Source organism: Molothrus aeneus, chromosome 18, assembly GCF_037042795.1.
Source record: "Molothrus aeneus isolate 106 chromosome 18, BPBGC_Maene_1.0, whole genome shotgun sequence".
NCBI lineage: Eukaryota > Metazoa > Chordata > Aves > Passeriformes > Icteridae > Molothrus > Molothrus aeneus.
The window spans coordinates 11,630,752-11,653,327 of NC_089663.1; the positions used below are offsets into that span (position 1 = coordinate 11,630,752).

The 22,576-nt window shown below is 53.3% G+C and overlaps 1 protein-coding gene across 1 annotated transcript; it reads right to left on the reverse strand.

Moving 5' to 3' along the window:
- Positions 1-3,830: 3,830 nt before the first annotated feature.
- Positions 3,831-16,681, reverse strand: ABCB9 (ATP binding cassette subfamily B member 9). Its single transcript, XM_066562009.1, has 12 exons — positions 16,598-16,681; positions 15,127-15,817; positions 14,676-14,790; positions 14,093-14,223; positions 12,835-13,040; positions 12,260-12,457; positions 10,546-10,674; positions 9,215-9,403; positions 8,499-8,672; positions 6,947-7,106; positions 6,721-6,857; positions 3,831-5,665 (listed from the first exon to the last, which is right to left on the reverse strand). Exons 2-12 carry the CDS (start codon positions 15,737-15,739, stop codon positions 5,312-5,314), a joined length of 2,406 nt encoding a protein of 801 aa, XP_066418106.1. The 5' UTR covers positions 15,740-15,817; positions 16,598-16,681; the 3' UTR covers positions 3,831-5,311.
- Between the last annotated feature and the right edge of the window lie 5,895 nt (positions 16,682-22,576).

The following is a 22,576-nucleotide window of genomic DNA, read 5'->3' on the forward strand; positions in this document are numbered from 1 at the left end:
ACACAGGAATGTCCCAGTATCACAGCTCTCACCACCCCAGCACACCTGCCTGCTGCAGGGATGTGCTCTGTGCCAGGTGAGTCAGCAGCCGTGCCCTGGGCACTGGCAGGGCTTTGCACAGTCACCACAGCCCTGCCTTGCTGTTTCAATCCAGCAGATAGTCACCCTGCCAACACCATTCCTGTATTTGCACATGCCCATCAGACAGGGTTACAGCCACGGGTTAAACCTGCTGTAAATCTGCTCATGCAAACACACGTACACGTATACACACATGCAAACAGAGGAATTAGCTGAGGGATTAGGAGAAGGCCTTTCTTCCCAAGAACACTGTTAATTTGAACTTCATACCATAACTAAATAAATGGTTTGGGGGGAGTGTGGTTCAGAAGAGTCTGACTCAGCTTCATGTTGCAAATCTAGTTTTACCACTGCCTCGCTGTGTGATCCTGAGTGGAGTTCTCAGATTCCTTCAACCATGGTGCCTTTTGCTGAAAAAAAGGGGATAATAAGAACTGCTCAGTCACAGGTGAGAACATAACTTATTTGTGCTCAAGTACAACATACATTGAAAATACTGCTTCTCCCTGGGTGGGTGATTTGGGTTCTGGTGATGGTGGAGAGGAGTCTGCAGTAAACATCTGGGTTGTTTTGGAGGACTTTGGTCAGCACCTGGATGTAATTGAGCTCTCCAGTTGTCCAGAAAAGCAGCTGAGGCTGAGACACACGATAGAAGTCAACTGCTTTTGTGTATTTATATTTTCTATTTGGACAGGTAGGAGGGTGCCTTCCCATTCTGCAGCCTTCATGAAAGATGAAGGTTTTGTGACAGCACATCGCTGGGACAGGATATGAAGGATTGCAGATAAACCAGGATTTTGGGCTGCAGGGTTTATCAAATATTGCAGTGCTGCAGACTGGGATTTATCATCTCCCCAGGCTTGGTTCCTACTTGCCTTTGCTGAAATCCTTTTGAAGGGTGACAGCATTCGAGTACATTAGAACTGTAAGCAGGCAAAGTACAGAAGTCAGGATTTCTTATTACAGGAGAAATGGAATAGAAAAATTGTGAAGATTACAGGGGAAACCATGTCATGGTGAATAAGAAGTCAAGCTCCAATCTTGGGGAAAACTGGCATCCAGACTAGTTTAAATAAGATGTTAGGTATTGTTTTCTATTTAAACTTGATCTTGAATTTCCTCCTGGTACCTCATATCCTTTTACGGTCAGTAGCACTGGCCTCATGCATATTTATTAGATTTAGACATATTTTGCAAGTCACCTTCACATCTTATTTTCTTTTCCTGGACAAACAGGTTGGTTATGTACACATTGAATTTGCAAATCTCATCTCTGGTGTACATTAACCCCTATTAGTCTGGTTTGCTCAATGTGCAGATAAGTTTTGGGGCTTATTTGCAATTTAACTTCTTCTGTGTATTAAGCACAGCCCATACTTCTGTTTAGTTTTCACAACCCAGATTCCTTCACACATGGAAATGACCTGCATATCCAGCATCCTGGCAGAGAAACAGCCCTTCTGTTTGAGAGATCAGTGCCCCTGCTGTCTGAGAGAGAGCAGGAATTAGGTGTTTGTAAGGTGCTCCTTCCTTTCAGGGAGCTGCAGGTGTCAGAAGAGCAGCAGGTTTATTTACCTGCACTTATTTTCTTTGCCTTAAGCTCACAGTGAAGCTGGAATAGAAGAGGCAGATTTTATTTTTCCTCCCCAGACTAAACCACATCTCTGATCCTGAGCTAGAAGCACTTTCTATTTGTTTGTAGCAATTCCAGACCTGCTGAAGGCCTAGAAAGTGCAGCCACTGAAACACACACAGTTGGTTATTGAGGCAGAGGTTGGTGTGGCAGGAGACAAGTTGTTGGAATAAACACAGCTGTGTTTTTTCTATCACTGTCTGCTCATTTACTGGGTCAGTCAGCCACAGACCCTGGCTGTGCAAAGGCACAGGGCAAATCCCTGTCCCTGGGGAAGCTCTGGGGCTGTAGGATCCACTCTCAGATTTCACCTTGGATGGGGTTCACTGTTGTTTGAATCAAATAAAGCTGTGGTTATACCTATTACAGGGTATGGTTAGAGCTTATTAATAGTGAGGCAAACAACCTGCCATTGGATATACAGTCAATTTGCAATCAGTTGTGCTTTCAAATGCTTAATTGCTTACAGTTCTGCCAGGACAGTCTTCAGTGCCCCCAGGTTAAGGTTTCAGATTAACCCCTCTGAGTTCCCTGTAAGGACTTTTCCCTTTGAAGAAAAGGAACTTTTTATCTCCATCACTAACTGAGAAGCTCTCAAACTGATTTTGTTCACGTTCCCAACTCTGGGCAAAGCCACAGCCACAAAATTCTACAGTCCAGGGCTTCAGAGGGAACAGTGGCCTTGTTTCCAGGAGAACAGCCTGAAACACAGACTGGCCCCAGGCAGCCAGGCCCGAGGGACTGGGCAGGAAGCAGCTCCTGTTCCAGCACTGGAGCAGTTCCCACTGCTGCTCTGGGTGAAGCTTTACTGCCAGGCTCAGGCTGGCTAATGGGCACAGCTGACCCTGATTCTCACTTCAAAAAGAAGCTGTAGTTGGAATGATTTAGAAAGGCAGGATTTTCTATACAGTCCCAGGGCTGGTGCAGGCAAAAAGATCTGCATTAGATTAATTCTGCTGGATCCCTGGTGCTGTGTGGAGCTCCCACCCATCTTCCAGGGTATAGAAAAGCCTCCCAGCTTTAGCACAAAAGCAGTGCCACTTGTCACATGCCAACAGCACAATAAAAGGGCCCGTTCAAGCCACAAGATGAGAGGCTCAGGGGAAAAGTAGCCTTGAGTTGTCTGGATGCAGAAGAGAGAATTCAGCACCTGTGGCAATGAACAAAGTCAGGCCCTGTTATCAGCTTGGACTGGTGCCACCAGCAGAGACAATCTGCTGTTTCTGGAGTGCCATTTCAGTTGAAGCTGTTTGGACCTAACCTGGGAATGCAATGCTGGGATTATCATCACAGCAGCCTTGGGAAACAGGGTTCCCTTCCTGAAATTCAGTGCCCTTTTTTTGCAATAAAACCAATCTAATTGCATCTTCAGTTCCCTTTTTGCAGTCATGCCTGGGAGGGACACACAGGACACAATCAAATTCTCTTTCCTGGCATCTCATGTACAAATGATCATTTTGCTACCAGTACTTTGCAGGGGGAGTTGGCTTCCCTAGTTCCCAGGCAGCTCAATTTGGGTTTTCCCCCAGTTTTTAATTAAGCAGAAATAAATTTCACTTCTATGAACCAGGGGCCCCATTCTGCTGCCAGGTACTGATGAAAATGCAGAATTAATCACTTGCCTGTCAGCATTGGGTGGAACTCCCAGCCTCCTCATACCCACAGAGCAAATTTTCCTCAAGCAGGAACTCCTGGCCATTTACTGAAGGGTGACTGAGGAGCTCAGAGCACCACACAAGTTCCCTAAGCGGAGGGAGGGAAAACAAAAAGAGATCTTGTTCTTCTTCTGGGGCACAGATTGTTATCATATCACAAAAGCCAGCAGCTGAAAAGATTCCAGCCAGGAAGCACCATGCTTTGAGAACAGGTTAGACTGCCTGTCCTTCCCTGGGAGACTGACACCCAACGGGATCGGGGTGGAAATGAGTTATCCTGACTGCTGGGCTCACAGCCATTATCAGATGCTGGAGTGTTTTACATACCTCCTTCTCTGTGGGCTCCTCTTGTCATTCCCCAGAACAGGTGCAGGAGCAGCTGCATTCAGCTGTGGTGTCAGATGAACGTTACCTTGAAAACCCAGAAAGCAAAAAACACCCCCAACCAGAGCAGCTCGATGTTGAGTGGCAGAGGTAGTATTTTATTTTTTTTTTTTGAGCATCCCTCCTCAAGGACACTAAATTTAGAGTTTGTAAAACATCACTAAATGAAAACAAAACATTGCCAATAACAAAAATGCAAACCTGCTGGAAAGGAAAATGCAGCAGCATTCAAGTATCAGAAAACATGAGAGCTAAAGTGCTTGAGAGAATTTCCTAACTATGCAGAGTCTGAAGTCAGTGTTCCCCTAGAAATGCTATTTTTAAAACAGCACTTGCCTGGCTGCACAGGATTTTTCACCAATCTATAGCAGGATAACACTACTAAGCCAGAGCCATTACCCCAAAGGACTAGGAGCAACACATTTCTTTCTATCCCTCTTACTAAAATAAATTATATTCAAAGAAACACATTATAAAGTTCAGGCAGCTGAAGCTGGACTTCAAGGAACGTGACAGAACGGATTTCCCATGCAGTGAAGTCGCTAGCATGGCCTGAAGCTGAACAAAGCTTTGGTGGGATTTATAAAGTGCTGTCTTTTAGTGTTTTTTGCCTGTCTTTAGTAGTGGTTTTTTTTTTTTTCACACCAGCACCGGGATTGTGAGTTAAAAAAAATTCTGAAGTAACAGACCAATTTTCAGTGGATGCTGGAGCCAGACAGACATTGCACAGTGCACACAAATAACATTAAAAAAACTACAAACAAATCGAACAAAAAAAAACCCCCAAGCCCCAAAACCTAACCCAGTTATGGTAAAACGTTTCATCCTTAAAAACAAACACCCACCAAGCACCAAGAGCAAATCAGAAAGTAACATCTGCCTCCCGGTCCCCTGGCTTGTCCCAGCAAGGATGGATACTACGTAATTCAAGCTCAGCAGCAATGGTTGAGAGCCTGAGCCTGCAGGCACTCAGTGCAAAACTCTCCCGGCCTTCAGCTCCATGGGAGTGATCCAGTTTTCACCAAAGCCAAAGGGAACTCCCTACAGGCTTCAGCCAACTTTGGATTATCCCCATAGATTGGCAGAGGGAGCAGGACCTTGCTTTACAGTCAGTTTTTCTATCCAGCCACAAAAGCCACCCCCTGAAATTCCTGGAGGGGTTTTCAACCTTCCCCCCCACGCATGCATTTAACATCCATTACAGTTAATAGCAGTTACACATGCAGATCGATGGGAGAAAAGTCCCAGTCGAGAGGAGTTACTGGAAGTAAGAAAAGAAACCCAGTAGAAATGCTGAGAATTGCTAAGGACCCAGCTCCCTCGAGTGAATCCCTGTTTTGCTGGCCAGCAGGCGTCCTGCAGGAAGCTCTATGGTGTGTGTTTGGGTGTGCAGGGTGTGTGACGTGGGGCGAGCCAGCGGCGCCGTTCTGCCACCTCCATATCCCAGCTGTTCTTTCTGCCACCTCCATATCCCAGCTGTTCTTTCTGCCACCTCCATATCCCAGCTGATCTTTCTGCCACCTCCATATCCCAGGGAGCGTCCGAGCGCCGGCCGCCCTCACTTGGGCGCGGCAGCGTTGGTGAAATCGTCCTGTGCCATGGTCGCGGCTGGCAGGGAATGGGAATGGTCTATCCTGAACTCCTCCTCCAGCCCCCCGGGCGCCTTGGCCGCGTCCCCCCGGGCTGCAGGCTGGCCACTGTCCATGCCGCCCCCCTCCAGCCCCAGGATCTGTCTCTGCACCAGCTTGGAATAAAGGCCTCCTTCTTCCATCAGCTCCTTGTGCGAGCCCTGCTGCACCACGCGGCCCTTGTCCAGCACAATGATGTTGTGTGCCCTCTCCACAGTGCTCAGCCTGTGAGCTATGACAAGCACCGTGTGGTTCTGCAAGTCGCCGTAAATCGCCTGCTGAATCTGCGGGGAGAAAAGGCGTTAGTGCCCGGCCCCTGGGACAGCAGCAGCTTTGTGGTCTCTGTCCAGAAGGCTCTGGACAGGGGATGAGTTCTGCTCTGCTCCCTGCAGCACTACCAGCACCAGCATGTCCAGCTCAGCTCCCGGCTGCAGCCCAAAGATCATCTCAGTCCAGCCAGGTGAGCTACGAGCACAGGTCTGATCCTGCAAGATGGGGACTTGTTACAGCTGGGCCCCAAATTTGGAGGCCACGTGGTGCTGGCAGAGACTGCAGGAAGCCAATACCTGGTGAATGCAGCTGCTCAGAAAAGCAGAATTTTTTCCTCAGTGTATCAAGGCAAGGCAAGAGAAGGTTTTTTTCCAGTCAAGAGACAATAGCACTGACGTCTAAAGGCGGGCAGGTGGCCATCAGGCACATGTCACATTGACACCCCTGGGTAGCCAAAACCAGCTCTGGGCTGGCATCAGGTACCACACCCGTGACTGAGGACCTGTGAGGCAGCAAGCTGCTCCAAGGTCAGATACTTGTGCTGCCCCAGCAGGATTTGTCCTCTGGGATTGGAGGCACATCCTCAAATCCCAACCTTGAACAGCCCTTCCCTCATGTCATTGCATCAGGGAGGCCAAACTTCCAGACAGATAAACCAGTTCACAGGATGCTCAAGGCTTTTCCTGCAAGTGTGACTTCCTTGGTGCCTTGGCTGGGATTTGAGCTCAGGCACTCCTACTCTCCTTGCTGCAGCACCATTTTATAGGTCTTCCTCTGTATCCTGTCCTAAAAGGCTGCACAGACTCTCTGTATGCCAATTAACACCTTCCACATTGAAAAAGATCCCTCCCTCATCAGGTTTGTCAGGCATTGGCTGCTGTGAGCATGGAAATATTCCTTTCCTGGTGGCTACAAGAGCATCGGAATCAAATTCCTGCTACGGAATTTGCTTTACTCAAGCAAATTGATAGCACTGTATCAAGAATAAGTTTGTCCACTGGCTGGAAACTGAGGCTACAGTCTGTCCTCCCAGCCCTCTTTGTCCCAAGCAGCCAGGGCACCCACTCACCGCGTGCTCGCTCTCCGCATCCAGCGCGCTCGTGGCTTCGTCCAGGATGAGGATGGGAGGGGCTCGGATCAAGGCCCTGGCAATCGCCACTCTCTGCTTCTGCCCCCCTGACAGCTGAGCTCCTTTTTCCCCTGCCTCTGTTGGGTCAAGGGAGAGAGGAAGGGGTCAAAATGGAAACCCAGAGCTGGCAGGGCGTGCAGCTGGCAGCCCCAGCAGCGGGTGGTACCTGTGTGGTAGCCGTCCTGCAGCTCGGTGATGAAGTTGTGGGCGTTGGCCTTCTGGGCAGCCTGGACCACAGACTCGAAGGAGGCTGAGGCCAAGCCATAGGAAATATTGTCTGCAATAGAGCGGGCAAACAGCACGGGCTCCTGGCTCACCAGGGAGATCTGCAGGAAGCAAAGGGAGAGCAGGGGTCAGGAGCAGAAGATGCACTGCATGATATCTCTGACCATTGATATTTGTTCCTGCTGAGTAAGGACTGAGATCAAGATATAGAAATGTCATTAACCAACATAGAGAAGTGCTCAAGGTGAGCTTCCAGTGAGGATGCCAATGTCAGCATGCCCAGTTTGCACCTTCTGCTGGAAAGCCACTTTGCAGGAAAGAAACCTGATGCAATGTTGGCATGTTGGCATCTGAGATGGGCTTTGCCCTCCTAAAGCCTGCTGTGGTTTTGCTCCAGATCTGTTATTCCCATTACTGTTTGCTTTTCCCAGAATGAAAAACCAGTTTCTGGAGAGACCCTCTCCCAGGCCCTTGCTGATTTTCCTTTCAAGGCCAGTAGTCACACTTGGGCCATGTGAATGAGCCCTCTTGCATCTTTTAATCCCAAATAAGCAAGTTAGGGAGGTAACTGCTGCAATTCCTTAATTGCTTAGCAACAGTCTCCCTGTCCTGCCTTACAGCCATGGCTGTTCACTGCCACGTTCAGCTGCTTTATCAAACCCTTGATATCGGAATAAATCAAACCTTTCAAACTATTACTCAGAATTGTGCAGGAGAGAGCCAGGGAGACACGGTCATATTTTAATTGATTTCTCCCCATGCCCCTAACACCACACCAGGCTTTCTAAACTGAAAGATTTGCTTGGCCTTTGATTTTCGCTCTGTACGGGCAGGGAATGTAAATTAGTCACAGTGACTTTGGCTTTCCAGCCTGTCTCTGATCAATTGTTTTCAGGTTTTCCTGCTGACTGCTGAGGCCATTTGCTCTGGGGGCAAACAAAGGAGGCAGTTACTTGCAGAGATGAAGGCTGATCTGTGCTGACACACAGATGAGAGCTGAGGGGCCCAGACCCCTCTCCTAGGCAAAGCACGAGCCCTTCTGGTGCTCCAGCTGCTGCCAGGATCCTGAGAGGTTTAACTCCCCATTAGCTGAGAATTACTCCAAGATCTTAAGGCAGAAATTGCTGGAGGAATACAAAACTCTTTTTCCAAACCCAATTTAGAGGATAATTAATCCAACAGCCAAAAACATATCTCTACTGTGTTGGCCAAAAAATACCAAACAAAAGATGTTTTTTGTTCTGTTTTTGGAAGGCTTCCCCTTCCCCTTGAAACCGCCCTCCATCCCCTTCCTTTCCACCCCCACAAATTATCCAAATTCATTTCTTGGACCACTTCCAGCCTCCAGCTTTCTGGACATTTCTGGAGCTGCCAGATCAAACCCAAAGCAACGTGCAGCAGTGCCATGCATCCCCTCAGAGCCCTGCAGGTGGCAAGTGGGCCAAGCAGAGCACAGGTATCCCAAGCAGAATACAGGTATCAGTCGCTCGTACCACGGAGTGCAGGTACTTGTGATCGTACATGTTAATGGGACGCCCATCCAGCAGCACCTGCCCGTCCTGCAGGGGGTAGAAGTTCTCCAGGATGTTGACACAGGAGCTCTTCCCACTCCCTGAAGGGCCCACCAGCGCTGTCACTTTGCCAGGGTGCAGGGTGAAGGACACATCCTGCAACATGGATGGGAGAACATGCTCAGGTCCAGGCTTTTCTCAACATCCTGGGGCACTACACAAGAGAAGGAGCCAGAATCTGGCCAGAGTGCCCCTCTGCCTTGGTGATGTGCCACATCAGCCATTTCTCCTGGCTCTGAGGAAGCAAAAAGCCTCCAAATTGCTTCAGATTTGCCTGCTGATGTAGCAGGTCCTCTAAACAGCAAACTGACCTCTTTGCTGCTTCCCCCTGTCTCATGATCCCAGCCCCTCTCCCACGGAAACAGTCAGAGGCAGCTTGGCACAAAGCCCCGTGCCACGCTGACATGTTTAATGCCTGAGCAGGGAACAAGGGTTTTATTAATAAATCTCATTCCTTGTAAGGAAGGCCGGCCCTAAACACCCGCTGCTCCTTTTAATCTGTTTTCCAGCAAGCGCTGAGCCTGCCCTTACCCATCTCTGACAGGCAGCTGACACTCCCTGCGGGCTGAGCTTTGCTCCTGGCCAGGATGGAGCAGCAGCACGTGGTGCTGGGAGCGCTCAGTGCCCACGGGGCTCACCTGGAGGACCTGGGTGGCAGAGCGAGTGCGGTAGGAAAAGGTGACATTCCTGAACTCCACCTTGCCCTCCACGCGATCCGGGGCCAGGGAGCCGTCGTGCACCATGGTGGGCTGGCGGTCAATGAACTCAAAAACCTTCTCAGCTGCTCCCACCCCCTGCATGAGGCCGCTGTACACGGAGCCGATGGACTGCAAGAGAAGAGGCAGCAGTGAGACCCTCCCAGGAGATGGGGAATCAGCCAGTGCCACTCCAAAGGGGAATGGCTGAAGCATTCCCAAGTCTCCCATTGCCTGACGTTGGCTGCGGGCATCAGACACAGGGAAGGAAAACTCTCCCTCCTCTGTTGGGTATGGAAGGGATACATGGACAGCCCAGGGGAAGGATGTTTTTCAATATTAAACCCAGAGCTGCAGAACAGTTTGTACTGTTACTGCCCCTCCCACCAGGAGGGGGAAAACCCCCCCAAACCAAACTAAATCCACACCAAAACCACAGCCTGGAAACCCCACCAGAGGCTGCAGTGATCTGAGCAGATGGTGAGAGCCAGGCAAGCTGCCTCCAGCTCTGCTCTGCCCCTGCACAGAGGCTGAAGCACCACCAAAACCACACTTGGCTGTGAGGAAACCTCGACTGGATCATTCCTGCCTTGATTAGCCAAGTTTATGCCTCTGCAAGGGGAAGGCAGCCCTGGGTGGGCTCTACCATCCCACCCACAATCCCATCTTGCTAATGTGCTGCCAACGCAGCAGCTTGCAGCCTATTCCAGGGAAAGGGAAAAAAAAGGTAATATAATTAAGTTTTTAATGAAGCCTGAAATTTAACAGGCAGCTTTGTAATCCCTTCATTCTTCATGCCAGGAAATGTGCTTGGCAGGCAGCCAGGGCTCTGCCCTTCAGCAGGGCCAGCCTGACCCCTCTGCTCCCAGCTGCCTTTTTGGGGGACAAGCTGCTTCAGGAACACAAAGGTTGTGAGACCACAGCAGGGGAGGAATGGGAAGCAGAGGGGAGCATCCCCCCTCTGGCAGTGCCAAAGCACCAAAGAAATGAGTCATGGGAAAGTCAGCACTGGATCTATCCCTGCAACTGCCCTGGGACCTTCTGGGAGATAGAAGGGGCAGCCCAGAGCTTGGGGAGGCCCTGGCACAAGTTGCCCAGAGAAGATGTGGCTGCCCCACCTATGGAAGTGTCCAAGGCCGGGTTGGATGAGGCGTGGAAAAACCTGGGAAGGTGTGGACGGTGTCCCTGACCATGGCAGGGAGCTGGAAAGAGATGGGCTTTAAGGTCCCTTCCAACCCAACCCATTCTGGGGTTCCCTGCTAAAACTAACTCACCTCCATGCAGTCCCCCAGGACAAACTCATAAATGATGAAGGATATCAGGTTTCCACTCGTCATTTGCCCAGAGATCACGAGGTGCCCTCCATAGTAAAGGATGCTGACCTGGACCACCAGCAGGGTCAGCTGAAAGCAAGAAAACAGCCCAGAATCAGCAAGGACAAATGGATATTTGGTGTATTTGTCATTACTCACACAACAGCCCAAACTTCATGTGCTGACATTTATCCTTTGGGCCCTGAGCTGAGGATCCCTGACAGTGCAGCTGACAGCCCTAGGAGCGAGCATGGAAATGAGAAAAACAACTCAAGTACATGGGCTGATTTAAGGAGCTGGGCAGATATCTTTCAACAAAACAAGTCCCGAGGGACAGCAGCCAAGGAGGCAGAATTTATCTGAAATAACAGAGCATCTTGTGAACTTCTCTCTTGGACTGAGGTCCTCAAGCATAATAATCTATGTTCAAATTATCCAAGGCATGCAGTCACCTCACCACTAAAATAAACTTTCCTTTATACGAGTGTGACACATTTTAATTTAGAACACAAAATCAAGCCAGGAGTTAATGCAGAATATCCTCCTTGCCTGTACAAGTCCCTGAAGCATAACCCCAGCTGTCACCTGAAGTCTGTGGGGGGTACCACCTACTCTAGAAAGGAGACAGATCAGCTCTGATGTGACAAAAATACCGGCCCCTTTTATTCAGCTGGTTTTGTTCCATGCTGCCCAGGTGCTCCAAAAAGCAGCAATGCCCTGGTGCCCTGTGGGACCAGAGGAGGTTGTAAATTCACACAGACAAAAATACAGGAGGAAAAAATGCCTCCTCTACAGCTCTGCCATGATCTGACCTTAAGCTCCTGCATTCCCTCCAAGAAAGACTCTACCAGGGCTGAGCTACATCCATTGTCTTCTTTCTACATGAGCCCTGCAGGAGCAGTTTTTTTAGGGCTTTTGCCTTCTTAGATTTGTCAGGACCAGTGTCAACCCAGCTCATGCTCCAGCTTCACCTGGGAGCCCAGAAACCATGCTAATAATGCTCCCATTTTGTTTCCAGACTTGGGAAGCCATGAAGTCTCTCGCAGCTGCATGAAGGCACCGTAACTCACAGACCCTTCACCAGCGACTGCCTCGATCCCTGAACGTGCAGAGACGAGGGCAGCCTCGCGTGAGGGTTTTGCCCTGGAGAAATCCCAAACCATCTGGCGTTAAACGATGAAAAAGCATTTTGCAGGGGGGGAAAAAAAAAAGAAAAAAGCCCAAAGCCAAAGCCCAGCAGCCTCCCCCTGCCACCACCCACACACAGAAGATCTCCATTCCTGAGCAGAAGCTCAACCAACGCCACGGCTGTTCCCAGCCGGAGCCCCGGAGCGGAGCTGGCACAGGCAGGCACTGCAGCACCACGCAGCCAGGGCTGCTCCACGACCTGCAGCTCCTATCAATTATTGCCCCATGTGAACCGGAGGCAGGGAAAACAGGCAGCTCCATGGAATGACACAACACTGCCTTGGAGTGTATTTTTATCCATCCATTTTGATGGATAAAAATAACAAATGATCGAGAGCCCGGGGATCACCGGCAGCAGAAAGCAGGGCTGGGCTCACCCCACAGAGTTCCCTGGGAGCAGAGGAGAACCATGTGTGCTTTGGGACATGGAGAGACCCCCCTGCCCATCCCAGCCCCAGGCAGGGAAGCCCCAGGGCCATCCACCTACCCCACTGGACCAGACATAGTAGGTGTAAGCCATGGCCTCCCGCTTGTTGAGCTTGTACACCTGCTGCAGCTTCTGCCAGTATACGTTGGCCTCCGTCTCCTCGTTGGCGAAGCTGCGGACGGTCTTCATGGCCGAGATGGTCTCCTCAGCCGTGTTGTTGGCCTTGGCCAGAGCGCTCTGCACATCCTTGGAGAGCTTCTGCAGGGAGCAGGGGGAGGCAGAGGGAGCTCAGTGAGTGCCAGGCTGCCTGTGGCACATCTCCCCGCTCGCCCTGGGCTCTGGGGCCCCACCAGGTGACTCCAAACAGAGAGGAGAGATGGCACAAGGACAGGCAGATGCATACAGGACATTCCACAGCCCAGCCACCTCTTCTATCAGACCTGAGATGCTTCCAGTCCTGAGCATGAAGCAAGGTAAGAGCCCAGTCTGCCCACACAGGTTTAACGTCACCTTCCTGCCCCCACTGCTGGCAGCAAAACACTCCAGCATCACTCCCACCGGCTCCAAGGCCACCCGCAAGCTCCCTGAGGGCTTCACAGGGACACACTGTGGCAATGCCAGCTGCTCCTGCCTACCTGGTAGTACTTCCCATAGACATCAGACACCAGCATGATGATGGGGAAGCCCATGAAGGTGACGAGGGAGAGCTTCCAGGAGAGGCTGAACATGAAGAAGATGACGCCCGTGGCCTTCACCACGTTGCGCAGGAAGATGTTGATGTTCTGGGAGACCAGGTCGCTCACGATGGTCGTGTCCGACGTCAGGCGGGAGATGACGTCCCCTGCAGCAACGAGGGGTCAGGGAAGGGGAGAGCAGGGATGTGTCACCACTGCAGGTCACTGCCTAACTGTGTCCCACATCCCATGCCAGGGGCCAGATGGAGCTCCCCATCCAACCAGCTGCGGGTCTGAAGGGTGGCGTGGAAAGGGGGGGCAACTCTCCACTGCTGTGGATGCAGAGCAAAACAGAGGAGCTTGGATTGCTGCATGCATGAGGAGCAGGAGGTGGCACCTGAAGGCACAAGCTACATCCCTGGGTCACCAAGGGTGGCTGCAGGACAGCAAAGGGGACTGTGGCATCTGTGGCAGCATCCTGTGCTGGAGGGCAGCCCACAGGCCACACACAGTCCACAGCCTGGAGCTGGCCTGAGGGACCTGAGGACATGGGACAGCTACTGAGTGATGAAGCTCTGGCGGTGCCTTTTGGTGGAGCTGAGTGTTACAGCCAGCAAACATCACCCTGAGCTCCTGAATCCTTGGCCTGTGTTTGAGCCCAGCTGAATTCCCATGCTTTTGTGCAAGTCCAGGGTTATCTGTATCCCACTTCCAGTAACATCTCTGCTGCCCTCAGCTACCAAGGCACTGTGCAGTGACTGCTAAATACAGCAACAGCCTCAAAACTAAAAATACCACTGAGACAAAATTAAATGTGTGCAAGTTACACCAGAGTGGCACACAAGGCCTGGGACAGGGACAGGACTGAACTGGAAGCAGGGAAAGCAACAAGCACACCCAGCAAGCCTCACACATCCGAGGTTTCAGGGACAGGAGCAGAGCTGGAGAGCAGCCCACCAATAGGCACTGATGGGAGGAAGGAAATGGGAGTTTTGGGGGTGGGACTTCTGGATGCCAGGCTGATGGGTGGCAATGGGACATCCCCACGGTGGGAGGCAACAGAAAAGGAAGAACTTTCTGCCTCTATTTCTAACCACGAGCAGTGGCTGCTGCCTCTGGCTGCCCCCAGTCTGCTGTATGACAGTAGAGCAAGCCAAGGGGAAAAAATCTGGGATGGGACAGAGAGGTTAGAGCGAATCCAGGGGAGAGAGGAACCAACCTGTGCGATTCTCATCAAAAAAACTCATCTCCTGAGACACCAGGGACCTGAAGAGGCAGTTCCGAAGGCGGATGTTCAGCCGGGCAAAGATGAGCGTAAAAACGCCGCCCCGGATACCTGCGGCAAATGAGCTAATTGCAGATAAGAAACGTTATAGAGCCATGGACACGAAACCCTCTCAGCCACACCAACACCCCCACGCCTGGCCAAGGGCCTGGGCAGTGCTGACACCACTTATCACCAGCCCACACCTCTCCTGGGTGCCACCAGCACAGTGGTGGTTGGTCCTAACTGTGGTAGTCACAAGTTTTGGGAAGCAACGCAGCGCTGCTGGAACAGCACTCCCCAGGGAACCCATTCCCTGTGTCCATTCCTGCTCCCCCATCTCCAGCAGATGGACACAAAGGGCTCCACAAAGGCCTTGTGACTGCCAGCCACGGCCTCTCTGTGCAGAGAATTCACAGCACATCCTTGGGGCCTGGCACCAAACTGGTGCAGTGGGTGCCTGTGCCCACCATCACCACAAACTCCTGTGGGAAAACCCCAAACTCCTTTCCAGGGCCAGATCCAGCCCCTACATTACCTTCCTATGGCGAGCAGTGACATGACCAGCACTGCCGTGGAGAAGCGATCCATGCTCTTCTGCACCACAATGCCATCGATGGCCAGCCCTGTGTAGTAGGGCAGGAAGGTCTCTCCTGCAGGACAAGCACAGGACATGGAGGTTCAGCCCCACTGCATGGGATTGGCACAGGATCTGTAATCCCAACTATGACAGACTGTGGACAACCCCATCCCCACCCCAGAGATACTTGGCCATCACACAATGGGGACGTTGCACTCCCAGAATATTTTATCCCCTTCTGCATTTGGTGTTGCCTCATAGCATTTTTCACCCACCCCATGCAGCACATGCCACCCAGCACCCCCAAAAAAGCAGTTCTAGGGTGCTTCCATGCCCCATGACCATGGCTCCTCCATCCCTCCTGGTGGGGATGGGAGCACACCATGGCCTGCCTGGTCCCTTCACTCACCCAAGGCAGCCACAAGGAGGAAGAAGGAGGCGATGCCCAGGAAGAAGGCATCTGGCTTGGTGTAGGACAGCAGTTTATGGATGGTGGGACCTGCTGCCTCTTCCCTCTTGTCCCTCGGGGTGCCTCCATCACAGCTCTCCTCCACCTCGGCGCGGGACTCGGAGCTGGGCCCCAGCGCCTCGCGGGACGAGGTGACACAGGCCAGCAGCTGCCACAGCCCGAAGGTGGCCGCCAGCGCCACGTAGGTCCAGGCAAAGAGCCCCCAGAACCAGGGGTCCCTGATGGTCTTCCGCACCTCCGAGTAGAGCAGCAGCTTCACCATCATGTAGATGCCCATGAGGAGGCAGACGACGGCGATGAAGGTGCGCGAGGCCCGGAGGCGCCGGGGGCCGTAGGCCGTGTTGGTGGCCACGCCGATGGCGGCGCCCAGCAGCACGCAGCTGCGGTACAGGCAGCCCCCCCAGATGTCCAGCAGCGAGTTGAAGATGTTGAAGTGCCGCAGGTCCTGCAGGACATTCCGGCCGCCCTGGCCGTGTGTGTAGAGCAGCGTGGTGACCACGACATCGGCCCCGCTGAGCGCCAGCGTGCTGGCCACCGCCTTCCAGGCCCGCATCCTCGCCACCGGGCTGGGGGCTCTGACGTGGGGAGGGGCAGCCCTAGCACAGCAAGGACGTGCTCATGTCGGCCTCTGCTGCGGGGTGAGAGAGGGGGACGGGGTTATTTATCTCAGAGAGGAGGCAGGGAAAGGGAAGGACATGGGGGACAACTGTGCCAGCTCCCCACCAACCCATCCTGACCCCAGACACCACTATCTGCACCTCCCTCCCCCCTGCTGCACACGGTATTTCATTAAATGAGCAGCACAAAAGAAGACAAACTCTCCTCCCGGATGCCTTCACCCATCCTGAATCCCAAAGCAAAAATCTGCACATCCCGATGGGAATCTGGCTGTGGCCGCTGCTGGGTGCTGCCATCACATCCGTGCAGCCACGTGTCCTGTGCTACGGAGCCGTGGAGGTGTTAAACTTGGACAGTCATGATCCCAGAGTCCCTGCTCACCCTTCCCAGGACAAAGCTGAAACCAAGGAGCCAAAACCGTAGGAAAGCAGACAGGGAGCAGCTCAGCTCTATAACGGATCCCCCTCATCAAAATAAGACTAAACTATATGTACCGCAGCTTGCCACACCTTACTGTCCCCAGCCCTCCTGGATATTAATTCGGGGTAGCCCACTGAACCCGCTGTGCAGTCAGCGTGCAGTTCAATGACACAACAAAAATCCCGAGAGGAAATTAAAAAGGGATTGGAATTCCACGGCTGCGTCCCGCGGGAGAGGAAGGCTCCGGGGCGGGCGGGACGCTGCCCTCGCTGCCGCCCGGTCTGTCCGGCAGCAGCGATGCTGGGGCGGGCTCTGAACGGAGCCGGCAAAGGGCGGAAAGCTCGACCTGCCCTAAGCCGAGCGAGCCGCTCACCTGCTCCGGTGCCATGCCCTGAGGAGCCACGCGTTGGCAAGAGGGAGGTGGCGGATCCCGAAATTTGTGCTGGGTCAGCAGCTGGTGACGGTGCACAGTGCGGAAGGCACCGCGCTAAGGGGGCCATGTGCCGGCCACACTCCGGCCTGTGAGACCGCAGCGCCCCAAAACCAAAGCACCGGGACCAAGGGCAGCCTCGGCACCGGACAAGCTGTGCCCTTGGGCGAGAGCCGCTCGGTGGTCGGGTAAATGGGATAAAACACTAAAAAGCGGAGTAAACAGGGCGGAGGCTGCAATTTGGGGAAGCACGGGGGTTTACGGGGTGGGTGGGGAAGGAGGGATGGACGCAAAGCAGAGCAGCGGTGCCAGGGAGGAGCAGCACACGCTTCCCAGGGTGCTCGCTGCTGCCATCCGCTGGAAAGCTGCGCGGATCCGGCCCACGGAGGAGGAGGAGGAGGAGGAGGAAGAGGAGTAGGAGGCAGCCACCGCAGCTCCCCGCCACCCGCAGCAGTGTCCCCAGCCGCCGAGCTGGAGCCGCCCAAGGTCCGCACTCGCATCCCGCCTTCCCCGCGGCGGAGAACGTCCCGAGGCGGGGGAGACACCCGGGAAGGGCCGAGCCCGCCATAGCCCGGCCGGACCCCCACACACGGCTCCCCCTTCCGAGCAGCTCAGCCCCGGCCCGCCCGGACGGCTCTTACCGGCGGCGGGTCAGGGATCGGCGGGATCAGCCCGCTCCAACCGGCGGCGGCGGCGCGTCCCGGGAACAAGGTCGGTGCTGGGCGTGGCTCTGCCGTGGACCCGCCCCCGACCCCGCCCCTCCTGCGGCGCGCGCCCGGCCCCGCCCAGGGCCGGACCGAGAAGCGGCACCGGGGACCCCTCCTCGAACCCCGAATTTGGGGGTCCCCGGTCCCCCCGCTCCGCCCTGCCCCGGTAAAACCCCGCCCTGGCGCGGCAAAGGCAGCCCCGGAATTTTCCCCGCCTCAGAAGGTTTTTTTATACTCCCTAAATATACATGTTTTTAAATTTTTAAAATTATTTTATTGGTTTTATGTCATTTTTGCAGTAGAGAGGGAAAATACAACACAGGAGTTGGCTCAAAAAGCAACCGGGAAAAGAGCTTGAAATAATATTTTAAATTAATCCTTAAACAGGGGCTCAGTGGGTTTAATTAACCCCTCAAGAGAGACTTGACAAGGGTTTAATTAACCCCTAACACAGAGAAATCCATTTTCAAGAAATCCAGCTTGTAAATTATTTTCCCCTTCACCTCCCACTCCAACTCTTAAGGAATGGAAGAGCTCAGGCTCTTTCCTAGACAGCACCCATGCATCCAGGTGGGCTATACACATATCAGAGAGGCAGTGTCATTATCCCAAAATTTCCAGGTGTTTTTGGACTGCTGGGCTTAAAAACACCCCTGTGACCCTCACTAGCACAGGCACAGATGTCAGGATTCCTGGAGTTTGCACCATTTCTGGAGAGAACAGAATGGTGACATTACAAAAGACAAATTCATTTTTCTCTGCCTGGATAACCAAAACCAAAAATACCACATTCTGTTGTTGATTTTATTTCTGCTAGTAAATGCTTAAAACAAACCATTAAAAAACAAAAAAAAAATCTCTCACTTCAAGCCCTTCCCACATCCACCAGGAACACAGTCAGACCTGGAGTGACTATTCCTGGCTCAGGCTCACAGCAGGGACACTTTTAAGCTGCAGGAAACATTGCCCGTGGCTAAGCCAGGTCTGGCTTCTGCTTCTCTTCCACCTGCACCCAGATCACTCCTGGGCTTTGCTCTGCACCCAATCCCTCCCAAAGGGCAACTTCCAAGCCACAGTCAAGGTGGAGCTTTTTGGCAGGACCGAGTCTCTCCCTGCCACACCTAAACGAGGACGGTGCCACCTCCCTGGCTCCGAGGGATGATCCAAGGGCAAACCCGGACCAGGAAGGGACTGAACAGACCCCTTTGTCTGAGCCGTCCCTTTCCTTTCTCCCAGGACAGAGCAGGCATGTCTGCACCCTGCACTCCCATGCAGCCAGGCCACAAACCCTGGGGACAGTCGGTGCTGTCCCCGGCGCCGCAGGACCCCGGCACACCCAGGGTTAACTGGGCTTCTTCCCACCGGTCATGCTCTGCTCGGGGGGCAGCACCGTCTCAATCTGGAACGAAACAAACTGGCCCTTCTTCAGCTTCTTCAGGGAGCTGGCAGGGCTGCCCCCAAACACGTTGTCTTCCACCTTGAAGGCCAGAGAGGGCAGGCCCCGAGTTTTCCTTTTGGCGCCCTTGCGCTCGCGCTTGCAGGCCGTGGTCATGTTGGAGATCACCTGCCAGGAGAAAGGAGGGGTTGGGCTTCCAGGGGTCATGCAGCAACCAGCTCAGCTCTGACACAAGCTCTGTGAATCCCAGAATCCTTAGGGTTGGAATCTTTAGCTCTGGAGATCGTCCAGGCTAACCCCATGTCCAGGCAGGGTCACCTGGAGCAGGTGACACAGGAATGTGTCCAGGTGGGTTTGGAATGTCTCCACAGAGGGACAATCCACAGCCTCCCTGGGCAGTTCCGGTGCTCTGGCACTTTAAAGGAGAGAAGCTCTTCCTCACATTGAGGTGGAACTTCTTGTGGTTTAGTTTATGGCCATTCCTCTTCATCCTGTCACTGGGCGCCACTGAGAAGAGCCTGGCACAATCACCTGACACCCCTCAGAGATATTTCTGTGGGTTGATGAGATCCCCTCTCAGTCTTCTCCAGACTGAGCAGGCCCAGCTCCCACGGTCCTTCCTTGTAAGAGAGGCTGAGAGGGAGTGAGAGCTGGCAGTGTCACAGCTGAATGCACCTGGGGCAAGGGAGGGACTCAGCAGGGACTTCCCAGCCTTGTTCTCACCACCCAAACCAGCAGGAGACCTTGCAGTGTGAAACTGCAATTCCACGGCCGAGCTCAGAGCTGCCAGTCAGTAGAGGGCAGAAGGGGATCTAGGCTGGAGTGCCACAGAGCCCAGGGAAGCTTTATCACCTCCTGTTAATTACAGCCCCAACCCCTGCCTGGATGCAGGAGAGAGCCAGCGATCCCAACAGCAGAGGCTCCCTCAGGGACAGGACAGAGCTCTCACTGCCCTGTGCCAGGATCTGCAGCTCCATTTCACAGAAGGGGAGCTGAGCTAGTGAACCTGAGCTGCAAAAGGGATCAGATCCTACATATCCAGCTCCCAGGCCCTCCTCCCTCCTGTCCCATATTCCTCCTGTCGTTCCCTGGCAAGAACAACCACAGTCCAGGTGAGATCAGAGAGAACCACACAACCCTGAGTGTAAGAAATGACTGAGCAAACAAAGCACTTGAGCCTTGTCTGTGGTTTTTTGGCACACAGCTCACCAAGCATTTCACAGGGGACACTGAGGTCATTTTTCAAGTGAGGGAATCAAGGACTAGAGAGACCAAATGAGCTGCCCAAGGTCACCCAGCATGTCAGAGACAGTCAGGAGCTGCATGCTGACTTTGCTCCCCAAGCCCATCTCCCTGCCCACTGGGCCACTACTCCTCATGGTAGCCCAAACCTCCTCACATTTTGGAGCAGGGCTACTTTAAACCTTTGCAGTTACACAGCATCTCCCTGAAGGCTTCTTGTCCCTGCCTAAGGAGGGACTCCCTTGGCTGATTTGAGATGCAGATTACAAGGCAGGGAGCTGGGCAGGCTGGGACACAGCTCTCATTAGCCTGATGGAGCAAGTCAGTCCCTCGTATTTCATCACCCACCTCTGAGCAGCACCACCAGCAGCTCCCCTGTGGTGCTGGCCCAGAGGGTCCAGTTCTGCTCCTGCTGCCCTTGGCACACACTGAGGTGCCACCTCTCCTCTCAGGCCAGGCTTGGACTTAGCTGCAAAATTATTTCAAGGCACCACAAGACTTACAATCTCCTTCACCACGTTCTGCTGCTCCTGCACCGTGGCTGTGAACGGCGGGAGGCTGTCGGCCTTACCAGAGCCAGCCCCCTGCTCTTTAGAGTCCTTGACAAAATCCACCTGCAAGGCACAGATTCGGGTGTTACTCTGCAACCACAGCAGTGACAAAGCTCCTGCAAGGCTCCCCTGGGCCGGGCAGTTACCTCTGAGGACAGGCACACGTATCTGTTGAACATGAGGAAGAAGGGGCTGTACTTGGTGGCTGAGTTGACCGAGGTGCGGAACTCGAAGAGGACGGGGTCCAGGTGCGCGTCCCACTCGCTGGGCTTCTCGTTCACCACGCTGCAGATGGAGGCCCTGAGCACCTCAGCACTGTGGTCACCAGGGCTGGGGGGGTCTGTGGGGTCTGTGGGTGTGAGGAGCTGTGAGATGTTCCAGCGCTCACACAGGTGCCGGCTGACCTGGGAGAACACGGAGATGACGGCGTGTCAGCCCCGGAGCAGCCTCCAAAGCACTGTCCCCTGTGCCAGGAAAGGCATTGTCCCCCCTGTGCCAGGACAGGCTCTGTCCCCTGTGCCAGGACAGGCTCTGTCCCCCTGTGCCAGGACAGGCACTGTCCCCCCTGTGCCAGGACAGGCACTGTTTGCCCTGTGCCAGTCTGAAAACGCCCCCCAGAAAAATTAGAGCCTGAGAAAATGTTTTGCAATGACAGCTCCTGTGCTTGAAGCTCTCCACAGCACCGGGAAGCTGCGTTAATCCCAGGGTAGGGCTAGAATTTCATGCACATGGTCTTTCCTTCTTAGCAGAGAGGACTTGCACCACTGATCTACAACTTTAAATCCCTGCCAAGGTGAAAGCACTGGCAAATCAGCTCCCACGCCTGGCAAATCAGCTCCCACTCCCAACAGGGGCAGGGATACGGCAGCATCAGCATCTCACCCCCACTACACAGCACATCACAACTCTGCCTTCAGGACCTGCTGCCTGCTGAAGATCACACTGTCCCAAAAATCCTGCTGAAAGTCACATTGTCTAGAAAACCTGCTGAAGGTCACTTTGCTTCCCCCTGAACCAGCCCACAGCAGACCTACCTCCTCGCAGAAGTCCCAGCTCTGACTGGTGTAAATGTTCTTGGAGGCGCCAAACCTGGGCAAGAAGAGGACACACAACTGGTGTTACTCCATCAGCTGAGGCAGAGCCCAAGGAGTTCCATCTTTATGGGTGAAAATGGGACAGGAAGGGGACAGGACCCTCCAGTGGAGCTGGTGCTAATGGAGCTGCTGTGACCTCCCCAAGAGCAGAGAGGTCTGCTGGTCCCTCTGCTCCAAAGCAGCCACGCCTGTTTGCTTTGGAATGATGAGGCAGCAGGAGAAATGAGAGCAGCTTCTTGCTCTGAATTCAAATCTCCACTGGCCCCATGTTGTTTTCCACAAGGACAATGTCACATGGTGACAGGAACACTTTCTAGGAGAAATCTGGGAATGGCTTTAAAGCTTCTGCAGAGAACTGGGACAGAGCTCCCCTGGCCTCAGGCTACTCAGAGAAACATTTCTGCCTCTTTCTTCTCTGCCCATAACAGGAGGATAGCAGGCTCTTCCCAGGGACTTTGTAAAGAGCAACTGAGAGCCACTGCATGGTCTCTCCTGTAGAAGGGAGAATTCCTGCTCTCATAGGAAGAGGACACCCTGAGGACACCAGGTATTTTTCCAACTGCAGAGGTGCAATGTAACCAACAGCAGAGGAGCCCACCTGTAAAAAACAGTAGCCAGGGCTTTAGCCACAGAGAAAGGATCTTTCTTCTGCAGAGGAGCAGCCTCCACCCACTTGGTGAAGTAGTCAGTCACAAGCAGGACGTGTGTGTTGCTCTGGCTTGTCTCAGGAAAAGGCCCTGCATAAACAGCCATCAAAAAAAAAAAATCAATGTGATGTCCTCATATCCCCCAAATGGGCAAAGTGAAAAACCCAGTCGCTGCAGAAGTGACCATGACTCTCTTCTGCAATGTCATTTGGCCAGAACATTTTCGGTGACCTTGGTCAGCAAAAATACACCCGTGGGAGCCTCAGTTCTGGGGAAGAGAGCCCG

Excerpts from the sequence above, each read along its gene's own strand:
- ABCB9 (XM_066562009.1), bottom strand. The coding sequence starts at position 15,739 with ATGCGGGCCTGGAAGGCGGTGGCCAGCACGCTGGCGCTCAGCGGGGCC. Across the intron at positions 14,791-15,126 it reads CCTCCTTGTGGCTGCCTTGG|GAGAGACCTTCCTGCCCTAC; the intron begins GTGAGTGAAGGG and ends CTTGTCCTGCAG. Across the intron at positions 6,858-6,946 it reads GCAGGACGGCTACCACACAG|AGGCAGGGGAAAAAGGAGCT; the intron begins GTACCACCCGCT and ends TTGACCCAACAG.